Consider the following 13,800-nt stretch of genomic DNA (forward strand, 5'->3'; position numbering starts at 1 on the left):
CGGTGTCACCATTTATTATCTCCTACGTTTTTCCAGTTACCAAGTGATAAGAGTGAGCTGGTGTTTGATTTGCTGGTACATTGATGAATAATTTATGTATGGATTTAATATAAGTATGTATTGCTATAGGTTGAAAGTTGTGATGGATTTGTGACCCACGGCTTCAACTTGCTTCAATCTGGTAATATGTTGGTATTAACCACCTTGTTTTTTAAAATTATACAGTCTACTTTTGAACAACACCAAAAACCCCCCCCCCCTTCCAAAAAAACAAAAAACAAAACAGAAAAAAAACACAAAAAAAACACAAAAAAAACAAAAACAAACCTATACCAACAAAAACACACACACAAAAATAAATAAATAAATAAACCCTCCCAAAAAAACCCCAAAAGCAACAAAATCTTTAAAAAAAAACAAAACAAACAAAAACAAAAGCATAAACCGGCAACCTTTAATAAATGTGGTCATTATATTCTGAATTTAATTTCAACATTTTGATTGGCAGATTGAGGTAGTGAATCATAATTGTGAACAAAGGATTGATTGGTTAAAAATGAATGAATGAATAAATGAATATGATTGAACGGTAAATGCATGACAAGAGAATCGATTGAATAAGTGAATGGGAGATATGTAGATTGTAAGTATGAATATCACATGCTCGCAATGAATATGAAATAATGTTATTCTATTGTCTTTGTATATTCATTTCTGTTTAGGATAAATTAATTTTTAGGTTATATTTTTTGTTTATTATAATATTTAAACCTCTTTTTTGTTTATCTATAATTTTGATTTGGTTAGTTCTTTATTTCTTCTGCACACCCTATCACCCCCTCTTATTGTATATTTTGTGATATACTATACATATAATATATTACGGTTACTGATATATACATATGTATATAATGTGGAATTAAAAGGGTGGTGGAAGACAATTTTAAAATTTTATTTTTAGTTTAGGTTGTCTTTTTTTTATGATATGTTATTTTATTACATAATTATGTTACATTTTGTACAAAGTCTATCAATAATAAAGATGATAATGATGATGATGATGATGATGATGCATTGATTGTGATCGCTTCTAACATGAAAGAAAAGAATAAACTGTGTACAATTGTATCACTATTGTAGTGGAATTCTTTCTTTGAATGACAAGATAATAAAATATAATATATTCGATTTGAAATCAGTTGTTCCAATTGTTATGCCTTGTTTCATTCATTAGTATTAGGCCCTTGGGTTTATTAGTTTTAGACCCTTGGGTTCATTCGTTGTAGACCCTTGGGTTAATTAATTTTAGGCCTTTGGGTACATTAGTTTTAGACCCTTGAGTTTATTAGTTTTAGGCCCTTGGGTTCATTAGTTTTAGGCCCTTGTGTATATTAGTTTTAGGTCCTTGGGCTCATAAGTTATAAGCCGGCCATCCACGACACAGGTTTGCCTCGAGGCCCGGTCTTTCCATCGCCTGAATGGGGCCTTAATTGGCCTGAATCCTTATTTGAACCATTCCCCTTTGTCTTACTTATTCTCGAATTGTAAATCTATCACTTTTTTTTACTATCCCATTTTTTCCCCTTTTTACTGGCACTGAAATGACCTAAATGTTTCAAAAGCGCCGTAAAACCTTTAAAAACATTGGGGGGGGGGGGGGGTGCCTTTTGATCTCTCTTCTTAAAGGACTAAGGCGATCACCCTTGCCGTGTATACTATACCCCTATATCTCCACGCTGTTCTTTTCCTGGATTGAGATTTTATCCTAGCTCTTGCTGTTATTCTTTGCCGAGAGGGAGACGGTCAGGGATAGTATATGTTTTTCTGATGTTAAGTAATGTTATAATAATTTATTTAAAAAAATAAATAAATTTGTAGCATATAATATTAATTAGCGAGATCGCGTGCTTTTTCCTGAATGTGACTTTTAGATATTTTATTGATAGATTGAGATTGCTCTTTGAATTTACTGGGCAAAATGGTACAGTGGTGGGTCTTTGTTTCGCACTTGAGAGGTAGAGTGTTTGATTCCTGTTGTGCTGTGTGACCTTGAGCAAGTCAACTCTCCCTCGCCCGCTTACAGTAAAGCACCGCGGCTGACGCCTGGGTTAATCCAGTCTTCTTTTGGAATAGACCCTAAATAAAATTCCCCTATGGCGATGAATAAAAGGAATTTTATTTACTTTTATCATTTGTTCTCTTTTTACATGTTCGGCTATGTGGTCTAGTGGTATGACACTCGTTTTCGGATCGGAAGGTCCTGGGTCCGAGCCTTGCTCGGCGCATAGTTGAGTCCTTGGAAAAGGCTCTTTACTCACATTCTCTTACCGTATTCAGGTGTAAAATGAGTACCTGGCCAGCAGTGTCTCTGAAAAAAATTGTAATATCGCCTAACAGGCGTCATGTCTCGTTCTTTACGTTGCATGTTGGTCAGGGACCCCTTGTAAAGCGTTTTGAGCATGTTTAGTGGATATTGCCCTATATAAATGCTCTATTTACATTCGTAGGAGTCCCCTTTGTCTTTCTTTTACCATCCTACTTTATTTTTATTGGTGCTATAAAAGATTAATCATTTAGGCTTCCCCCCCCCTAAATAAATAATTAAGGGGACACAATCAATACAATACTATATTTCAAAATAATTGTACCGGTTGTTTCCCATGATTTTAATTTCTCAGGAGATGGTTACTGTCCCTTTTTTCCCCACTTGCGAATGATTACGTCCATTGAATGAATATTTTATATATATATATGTTATACATGTATATATATATATATATATATATATATATATATATATATATATATATATATATATATATAATATATATATATATATATATATATATATATATATATATATAATATATATAGAATCGTGTTTGATACAAATATGGTACGAAAAGTGTTCGACATGTAGTAATGGAACGAATTATTATTTTAATATTTACCACGATGTTTGAGACAGTCTACATTAATGTTTCAGGCCTAATTAGCCATCGTCAGGACTGAGTTGGTTTGTTGACTGTTGTTGTTTGTTGAAGTGGTTCCGGTTTGTAGTTGATTAACAAGAACTTCCGGCGATGTGGACACGTACCGTACATCTCATTTTTCGTGTTGAGTGTGGCTCCATGAGGGTGCCTGATTATAGTATATTTCTCTTCCAGGCATAAGCTACATTGTTTTGATGTTGGTGTGTATCCTGTTGCTTTAGATAAAATTTTAAAAATGTTGTGGTCTAGTTTGTTGTCTTTTAATTTCCAAATATGTTCGCTGAGTTTTGTGGGTGTTTTTTTGTTAGCGTTTCTAAATGTTGAGGTGTGGAGGTTGTATCTTGTTTTGAAATTATTTTCCGTTAGTCCTACATATTTTTCTTGCTTGTTTGTTTTAGTTTCGGTGACTGTGGCTTGGTAAATTAAACTTGATTCTAAAGATTGTTTGTTTAGCGGGCAATGTTCCTTATTTCTGCAGTTGCATTTTCTGGTGGGTGGGTTTTGGTCTTGTCGGTGGTTTATTAATATTTTTTTTGTTGTGGCTTGAAATTATTTGTTCTATGTTACACGTGTAGCTTATTTTTATGGTATTAAACTCCAACAAACAAGTGAAGAACGCAAAACAAGAAAACGACATATTACTTGGTTCAACCCACCTTTCGACAAAAACGTCAGCACAAACATTGGACAGCAGTTCCTGAAGTTAACTGATACACACTTTCCAAAAAACCACAAGCTACATAAAATTATCAACAGGAATATATATATATAACTTCCGTCTCAAAACAGTATCATGTCGGGATGAATCGATCTCTCAAAGTGAATTTAGAAATAAAACGGAGAGAAGTAGGAACTTTGAGTTGACTAATAATAAAATTATTATTATTATTATTAATAATAATAATAATAATAATAATAATAATAATAATAATAATAATAATAATAATAATAAAAAATAATAATAATAATAATAATAATAAATAATAATAATAATAATAATAATAATAATAATAATAATAATAATAATAATAATAATAATAATAATAATAATTCTTCTTCTTATTATTATATACAGCACGAACGACAAGTATGACAGATTAACAGTTCCTGCAACTCTGATGTCTCGGGTCTCAAAGGTTAAAGGAAAATCAAGACAAAGAGATCACAAAAGGAGATGATACATACATTCTACTTATGTGCATGGTCTAAAATATAATCCTAAATTTCATGCAAACACCGCCATGATTATCTTCACATGATGTGAGACATTTAAATGGTATCTGGTACTAATATGCCAGCGTATTCAAAAAGGCACAGAGTTTCATTCCCATTTACAGTGCCGCACTCTGGATGACACCTAGGCTATTCCATTTTTCCTTTGGAAAGACCTTGAATAACATTTTCCCCTTGGAGATGAATAATCAGATGACTTTAACGCCAACTTGGGAGTGATATCAGAGGCTGCATGAGATGTCAAAGGGACTCATGGTTTGGGACCGATGGACGTGAACGGAGAGAGATTTCCGGTTTTGTGTTCTCTCTTACCCAACTTATCACAAGAGGAAGCATGCTTCTACAATAACGAATCCACAACGCTAATTGGGTTTCTCCAGAGCATAAGACAGAAAGTCAGATTGATCACATCTGCATCTGTCACAAGTTCAGGAGATCATAGAAAGAAGACATCCGAGTGATGAAAAGAGCTGACGTGTAATTGGACCATCATCTCCTGATGACTTCAGTTAGAATTCGACTCAAGAAACATTAAAATGCAGGAACTACATGGACTAGAGATTCAATGTGGTCCTCTTGAGGGACAAGGAAGTGAATACAGCTTTCCGACTAGCTCTTTCAAATCGCTTCCAACCACTACAAGAACAATTTGTGGAAAGTGTCTCAGACATCGAAAGTCGGTTGCAAGAAATCCACCCCCCCCCCAAAAAAAAAAAAAACCCCGAAAAACAAACAAACAAACAAACAAACAAAAAGCCCACAAAAAACCCACAAAAGAAAAAAATTAAAACAAAAAACAAAACAAAAATATTTTCAAAAACCCCAAAACCCCAAAACAACAACAAAAAACGAAAAACTCTGGAATCACACATAAATGAATCTTGGCTAAAACTATCCAGAAATTTGAAACACGCAGAAAACACAATTGCACCGACGAAATTCCCTCTATTTGGTAGGTATACTTTTTTTTCAAGAAAAAATAACATCTCGTTAACATTGACATTTTCAAAATATAAATAATGTGTCATGGTTTATTCAAGCAAAAACAAAACACGAAACGTAATAAATGAAGCATGCGTGCAGTAAAACTTCATTATACCGACGTGTTTGGGACTATACAAAAATAAAAGAGGTAGGTATAACCAGTTGACGATTTGTATAACTATAATTATAAGGAATATATTTATCGTTGACATTAGAATAGGAACTAGTCATTGAAATGACGAAGGGCGGGTTGAGGGTTTGTTGAGGATTCGGGGGGGGGGGGGGGGGGGGGGGGGGGGGGAGGGTGGCTATAGTGAGATTTTACTGAGCTCGAAGATTTATCTAACATCGTTTCCAGGATTTTGAATATATCACAGAATAGAATTTGACCAGAAACAACGTTGGAAATTGCATGAATCGAAACTCATCGCCCTCTGTTTCATAATCGTCGTCGTCGTCATCATCAGTTTCATCGTCGTCGCCGTCATTATTGCCCAACAATATCACAGAAATGCATTTTACATTAAATCCCAAGATTAACCTAACTTGAGAAAATGAGAACTTAAGACTGCCTCGTAAATCGTCTAAACAACGGGAATATTATCGGGTGCCCCACAAGGAGAGACCATCCTATCCTAAAACCTAAAGGAAATGTCTTACCAAAGAAAAATATTCTATTGAAGAGAATCTTATAATCTTTTTTTTTTTAAATTCTATTTTAGTGAGTTCAAGTGAATCCTTCCCATAATTAATACCTAATATCGTCAGCTTCCTGCTTTGTGACCTTGTGGTAATGCGTATAATCTTTTTTTGATCAGCGAGCTCGAAATCCATGCTGAGCGTCGGTGAGCATGTTGTTTCCTTCCAGGTGGTCCATAATTGAGCTGTATATAATATGCTCGAAGATTTTGCAGCTCACAGATGTCAGTGAGATTGGACGATAGTTTTCTGGTTGTGTTTTGTCTCCTTTCTTGAATATAGGGATGATGTTAGCCTGCTTCTAATCATTTGGCACAACTCCTTGGTCTAGAGAGGATTGGAATAAAGGGATAGTACCTTGGCAGTCTCATCCGCACAATTTTTGAGAAGTCGTGCTGGAATTCCATCTGGTCCAGTTGCTTTTGGGGTATTTAAGCCTAAGATAGACCTGTAAATGAGCTCTATAAAAATTGACTGAAACTCTTCGACTAACTGAAGATTCAATTATTTTTTAAAAAAATAAGGGCATCATTGGAGAGGAGAGTGATAAATACAATATATCAAAATAGTGGGTGTTATTTCTTACTGGAAGTCTGGAAGTATGACTGTCATAATTTGATGTAGAAGGAATGCTAAATAAGCATGTCATTCATATAGGTAAAGATGACTTCATCAAAGTCATATTCCTGCCTCTGGAATTTTTTTGACATAGAAAATAATCACCATTATCATCTTTAACTTCTAGCCATGACCAATTGAATTTATTCCTCACGGGACTCACATCTTTATCGATGCTCGACAAGTCTGAATTGCGATCCACGAACAGCTCAGCCATTGTGAGAACATTAGAATAATGTAAGCAATGAGCAAACTTGATTTTCAATCAGTAAATGACAGAGAAAAAAAACTTAAATAAATATGACTTCAGGCCAATACACTGAATTATTAAGTAGAAGTGAATTATCAAGAAGAAACTTCGGCAGGCGTACTTCAGGCCAATACACTGAATTATTAAGTAGAAGTGAATTATCAAGAAGAAATTTCGGCAGGCGTAGCGGAAAAATTCAAAGAATCGAAATGAAGGTAAATCGCCACAAAACAGCAAGCTCGCTTGGGCTTGAGCAAAACAATGCCAGAAAACGTCCTGATTTGCACGGGAATTAATTAGGCTACTTACCATTGTTCCTTATGATCAGGTACTCAATCAGTGAAGAAACGGTCAACCAGTTTGTTTACAACGTGAGGCAATCGAAATGTGCTTGTTTGTAGCAATCTATCCTAACTTTCGATTTGAAGATGTCTACATAACGGACTTTCGGCTTTCGCAATTTACTTTATCATAGTTTTGAGACTCGAAGGGTAAATGTGGTCAATTTTGGCTTAGATGAAACAGTGAAATTTATCGCTCGGTGGCTCAGTTAAAATTGGCTACAGTTGGGATCACGACGGATTGGAAAGTGAAAAAATAATTTAACGAAGGATGTGTGAAAATACCCAGGGAAGTGTTCAGACACGCCTTTTATAAAAAGCGTCGCTTTGTCTTGGCAATATATACATCGTTAATATAAACGGTCCCCATGAGCTATGCGTAGCGCTGTGGAACACTCCTAATTATTTTACGGTCATTCGACTTCGATTTGTGAATTCTTTCTTTTTTAATTTATTTCTTTCTTTCTTTCCTTTTTTAAATATTTGAATTTGACAAATTGACTGATTTCAGTTAATTGACTGAGAATTTACAGGTCTACTAAGAGTAATTTATTTAAGAGTAATTCTGTTACGCCCTTTACCTTCACATTGCTTGGTAGACTGGATTTAGCTTTTCACAAAGCACTTTCAAATGCTTGTACAGAGTTGAAAGCTATTTTTTTTAGAGAGGTGATTAAATTTTTTTTCTTTTCTTTTTGCTCTGTGTGCCATTTCTTTTTCTTTTCACTACTTTTCATGCTCAATTCTTTTCTTTTTTTTTTATCAGTCTGATTTAATCTGGAGTTTCTCTGCTGCTGTTTATTCATTTCTCTCATCCCGAGTTTCTCCTCCTCCATCATGCTCATTCTATTTTGTCTCATTCTCTCTGTTGAGGTAGTTGGTGTCATAGTCCCGTTGAAATCTGGGAAAGAGGGGCAGACACAGATTTTATATTTTAATAATCAACAGAAACCCAACAATTATCAATACTTTTAGAATTTCAATCACTGCCATGCATTATTTAATATCTTATGCATGGGACAATTACTTGTTAACAAACCAGATATTTCGTTATATAGTGCCACGTTAGTGACAAAAAATGTGCCACGTCAGTGACGCTCCCATTTATTTTTCTGATCACTTTCTTCTCTTTATTCTTACCATTTACTGGTAATCAAATAGTAAGATCGATAATTGAGGGTACACAAAAAGATAAATCAATAAAATCATGAAAAAAAAGTCCTTTTTTTTTTGTCACTGACGTGGTATTCATATCTAGAGTAAGTTGTCAAGACTGGTAAACCAGGAACATAATAAAATGCCATCTCAATCTTTTGTAAAGCTGTCACCAAACCAATTACCTAACTAATCATACAGATATTATCATTAATCAACTTAAACTAAATTACACAGCGATAAGAAAACAAATCATCAATCAAAAATTCCCTTACTTGTCTGCCACATCTGCTCCACATTCATTTAGTTTTGGAGATAAAAACAGGACAGCTGGGATATTCTTTAGAAAATTAAAAATTCAACTATCTTGGACGGTAAAACGTACAATTACGATAACCAGTTTAACAGATTTATATTTGTCTATTTGTGTACAGAGTGCAGTCATCGGTGAGTAAACAATTAATAGTAGTAGTAGTAGTAGTAGTAGTAGTAGTAGTAGTAGTAGTAGTAGTAGTAGTAGTAGTAGTAGTAGTAGTAGTAGTAACCTTCGCAGTCTGAATGACGCTTGCTGAGAATTGTGTGATTCAGTCATGGTCGATGAATATAGCTCTCCATCCATGTTGTTAATTGTTTCCATGGGTCACGGTCCTGGGCCAGAGTTTTGAGGCTGTCAAGATCTTGTTGTGACTTAAGTACGGAGGGCACTGCAGTATTTCTTAGCTCTTCAGGGATTAATTCGGCCTTATCTGAATCCAGAAATTTCTGATATGTAGAGAGATCCTGGTTCAGGGCAGTTACTATTGGTGTTGGTGGTCTCCCTACATATTTGTTGACATGAAGGAAATATTCTGTCATTGCAGTTTGGGCTGGGATGTTATCTTCTCGACGTAAGATGTGACCAAACAGCCTCCATCGCTGTTCTTTTATTATTGTACACAGGCGTTGGACCCTGTTTTTTTTCATAGAGATCAGTATTTGTAATTGTCTCTGGCCAATAGATTCCGATTATGCGACGTAATTGTTTGCGGTGGTATGAATCGAGACTTAATTAATGGTGTGAACGAAATGCCTTTAGATCAGACGAGCGCATGTTTGTGCAGACTGCGTAACAAAGAAATGTCAAACATGAACAGAATATTCAAATATGCTGAATTTGAGTGCTTTTTAGTCTGATTTCTAACATTCAAGCCAACAATATTAAAAAATTCAAATGTATAATTGATTTGCCAAATTATTAGCCGTTTCTCTCCATAATAAAATATTAAAATTAAAAGTCCAATTTAAGAATATAACCTATTTCACTACATACAAGAACATAAGGTGATATTAGAGTTAGAGGCTGGAAATGTTATTACAGTTTACTTCATTAGACGAAACATTAAGGTGCTGAATTCATTTTGTTCCCGCCCTAAAAATAAAATAATCCCCACCTATTTATTGAACTTTCTGTCATTGGCTATTGACATTTAAGGGGACTCCTAATCCAGAAATATAAAATCACTATCATAAAATATCGATGTCAATGACTTTCAGTTTAGTTCACAACTAGATAGAGAGATGTGGCTTAAATATGAAACATAATTGGTTTGTTTTTAGAACAGCTAGATTACCACGGGGCAGAGATTTGCGAGACAATTAAAAGATTCTTGAACTAACCTTATGAATAACTTTATTCAATAATTTAAAAATTTGATTTGTAGTTTCATTTAAAAAAAAAACCGTTTCAGCTGTTGCTTTTAAGTATTTGTTTATTTCTATAAATGGATACGATCGGTAAATTGTATGATATAATGTGAATGTTTTTTAAATATTTAAAAAAAAATTGCGCCAATTTCTTTGCTTTGTGCGACATTAGATACTAGATATGTCAATTTCTTCTTTTGTTTGTCATGATTATTAGATAGATATTCTTTGCAACCTCTGACAGATAAGACAAAATCTAAATTATCGAGAACTATGCTATATCATAGTCTAATTAGTAATCTTGTAATCATTAGAGCAGCTAATTATTTGAAGAAAATTCGTTATTGAAGACAAAAATACTAATTAAGTAAAACAGAAATTGTCGACAAAGTACTATTTCTGAAAGGTAAAAAAAAAAAACGACGAAAGTTTTTTGTTTTGTATTGTTTGTTCTGTTAGTTCTTTTTCGGAGCAGATGTTTGTAAAAATGTTCTTCTCTTTCTTTAAAAAAAAAAATCTTTTGTCAATGCTCAATTCAATTGGTATGTAACTAATTCTCAACACCAATAGTAAGGCAACAACTTTATAAAATCTTAGAAAAACATTTAAATGAGGCCACAACACCATCGTCTACTGCCCAATACTAATCGCTAATGAGAATCATGGTTTATTATTATTATTATTATTATTATTATTACTATTATTATTATTATTATTATTATTATTATTATTATTATTATTATTATTATTATTATTATTATTATTATTATTATTATTATTATTATTATTATTATTATTATTATTATTATTATTATTATTACTATTATTATTACTTAAGGTTCACTTCTTGACATCGACTTTACTTAACCCACACTAGCAAACCCTGCTACATCTTCGATGTAAAACTAATCACTGACATGTTTGTTATATCCGCATCTATCCACTGAAAAAGTATAAACCCTTTATAGAAACATTAGTGAATACACACACACACACACACACACAATATATATATATATATATATATATATATATATATATATATATATATATATATATATATATTGCAACCTCCCCCCCCCGCGCCTCCAAAAAAAAAAAAACAAAAACAAACAAATAACAATAAGCCATAAAACAACAAATGAACAGAAACATTTGTGCTGGTTTAGTAAATAGGGAAAATAGAAAAGTATTCGTGTGTGTGTGTGTGTGTGTGTGTGTGTGTGTGTGTGTGTTTAAAGCTTCACACTTCTCCATATTCAAGTTCGAATTAGAGCAAAAGGAATAATATCATAATATATTATGTAAGATATTATCTGTGCCACATGTCTGAGGCCACCTGAAATTTTATATCCTAAGCATAAGACCCGCGAAATTAAAAAAAAAAAAGATTCGAGCTAATTCATATTTCAATAATTAAATAACGAAATACTAAAGAAAAAATGATTTTTAATTTACACCCCATCTTCAGCAAAGTCCCAATAAAATAGAAAGCAAATTATGAACGTAAACATAATATGTTAGAACAAAGACACAAAACTATACGAAGAACACAAAAGTCACCATAGGAAGCCATTTTCTCGGTTCACAAAGAGACTCAATGGGCCCAACTGGTGTGGATAAGACAATTCACTTCCACACGAGCGGCCCAGGTTAAAATCCCGCCCTAGCGTCTGTTTTTTTCCTCGGTGAACAGTTATTTATCTTCTCTGGAGATAGACCCGAAAGAAAACAAAATATCTCGAGGATGAATAAAGGGAATTTTAATCTAAATTTTTAAATGATTAATTATTAATATATCCCATGTATGTGGTATACCGATGTCATTGATAAAAAGTGCTGTAATTTTTGTCTTCCTTTCTGTTCTCCAACCCTCCCCTCCCCCTCCTCACTCAGCCACCTCTAACAATGAACAGCGTGACCTTGACATTGCGGCTTGTCGTTTGTCTCGCCACATGCTTCCTTATTCTTCCTGTAGTCAGTGGACAGTGTCCTGCTGGGTGGACCTACTTTCAAGACGGACAAATTTGCTTACGGCTGATGAACAGAAAAGTCAGCTACACGGACGCCATTCAACATTGTAAGGACATGACGGAAACATCTGAGCTAGTCACCATTTCAACCCGTCAAGGCAGGGTGATACTCGATTTCATTGATGAGTTTATGGTTGATCCGGACACAGATTGGTTTTGGGCCGTTTTATTGGGTAGCCAAGACCAAAGGTGTGGTAAAAAAATAAAAAATCACGTTAGTAAGATCGAGTGCCTAAAAACAGCACTCCCTATGTGTCAGATGAAAGCGTCTGGCGCTGGAAACTAGTGACGACATAGACGAATGCAAGTACGGAAGGAACGGCGGGTGTCAACACAACTGCACGAACACGGTAGGGGGTAGGAGATGCACGTGCCGACAGGGGTTCGAAACAAGTAACGAGACGAAGTGTGAGCCGAAAGGTGATCAAGCATCAGTGAACGTGGAGACCGATGAGCCGTATTTCATGTTCAGTCATGCTTGCATTGTTGACGGTCCCTCTTCTTGGATAATAATTGGTCATAGACATGGCTACGTCATGGTCATAGATTTGCTGGACCGCTTTGGCATAATGAAAGAGCGTAAGAACACACGGAGTGAGGAGAAAAAGCGGAAGACGCGCTCGAGCGTAAGAACACACCGAGTGAGGAGAAAAAAAGCAGACGACGAGTTCCGAGTTTCGTTGGTAGAGTGTGAGACACAGCCAGCCCTTCTTAGTCTTAGCGTTATTTTAAAAAAAAATAAATTAAAAAAAACGGTTCTAAATTCTGATGTGTGTGTTTTGGCATCCATCGTTTTTTTCTTTTAATATTATTAACACGTTTCATTGAGCTAAAGAGGCTTATATATGTGTCCCATCGCCTCAAGACGGTATTACATCATTCGATATGATTTATAATATGCTGAAAATTGAATTTATAGTTACTCCTGTGAGACGAAATTGGGGTATTTTTGCTGATTGAAGTATAGTTTCTAAAATTTCATATTATTTCTGATCAGCTTTAAATTCATTGTTCAGCATCATGCGGACCCCTACATAATACTAATACCGTTTTGAGATGATGGGTCACACATAACAGTTGAAGCGAACGCCGATAATTTTAGCTGGCAGATATGTAGGAAAACAACTAACTACTCCTATGATTGATGCAATATACAACACATACACACTCGTATGAAAACAACTAAAGAATAATAATATTACTGCTACTAGCAATAATAATAATAATAATAATAATAATAATAATAATAATAATAATAATAATAATAATAATAATAATAATATAATAATAATAATAATAATAATAATAATAATAATAATAATAATAATAATAATGATGGTGATGATGATGATGATGACGATGATAATAATAATAATAATAATAATAATAATAATAATAATAATAATTGTAATAATAATAATAATAATAATAATAATAATAATAATAATAATAATAATAATAATAATAAAATAATAATAATAATAATAATAATAATAATAATAATAATAATAATAATAATAATAATAATAATAATAATAATAATAATAATAATAATAATAATAATAATTATTATTATTATTATTATTATTATTATATACAACAGGAACGACAAATATGACAGATTTACAGTACTTGCAATGATGTCCCGGGATCACAAAATGAGATAAGATATACAATTTACGTATGCGCGCGGTCTAAAGTAAAATCTTAAACTTCCTACAAATATCGCCATGATTATCTTCTCATGAAGAGAGAGTTATAGGTGGTATCTGGTTCTAATGTGACAGCGAGTCACAAGGTATAGTCTTTTT

At 33.6% G+C, this 13,800-nt stretch overlaps 1 protein-coding gene across 1 annotated transcript; it reads left to right on the plus strand.

Annotated features, from left to right (window-relative positions):
* The first annotated feature begins 8,573 nt into the window (after positions 1-8,573).
* LOC144980032 (uncharacterized) lies at positions 8,574-13,046 on the plus strand. The gene is made up of 2 exons (XM_078927492.1): positions 8,574-8,720; positions 11,853-13,046. Exon 2 carries the CDS (start codon positions 11,865-11,867, stop codon positions 12,273-12,275), a length of 411 nt encoding a protein of 136 aa, XP_078783618.1. The 5' UTR covers positions 8,574-8,720; positions 11,853-11,864; the 3' UTR covers positions 12,276-13,046.
* The last annotated feature ends 754 nt before the right edge of the window (positions 13,047-13,800 follow it).

This window comes from Berghia stephanieae, chromosome 9, assembly GCF_034508935.2.
Source record: "Berghia stephanieae isolate SIO BIC M18660-M18661 chromosome 9, UCSD_Bste_1.3, whole genome shotgun sequence".
In the NCBI taxonomy this organism is placed as follows: domain Eukaryota; kingdom Metazoa; phylum Mollusca; class Gastropoda; order Nudibranchia; family Aeolidiidae; genus Berghia; species Berghia stephanieae.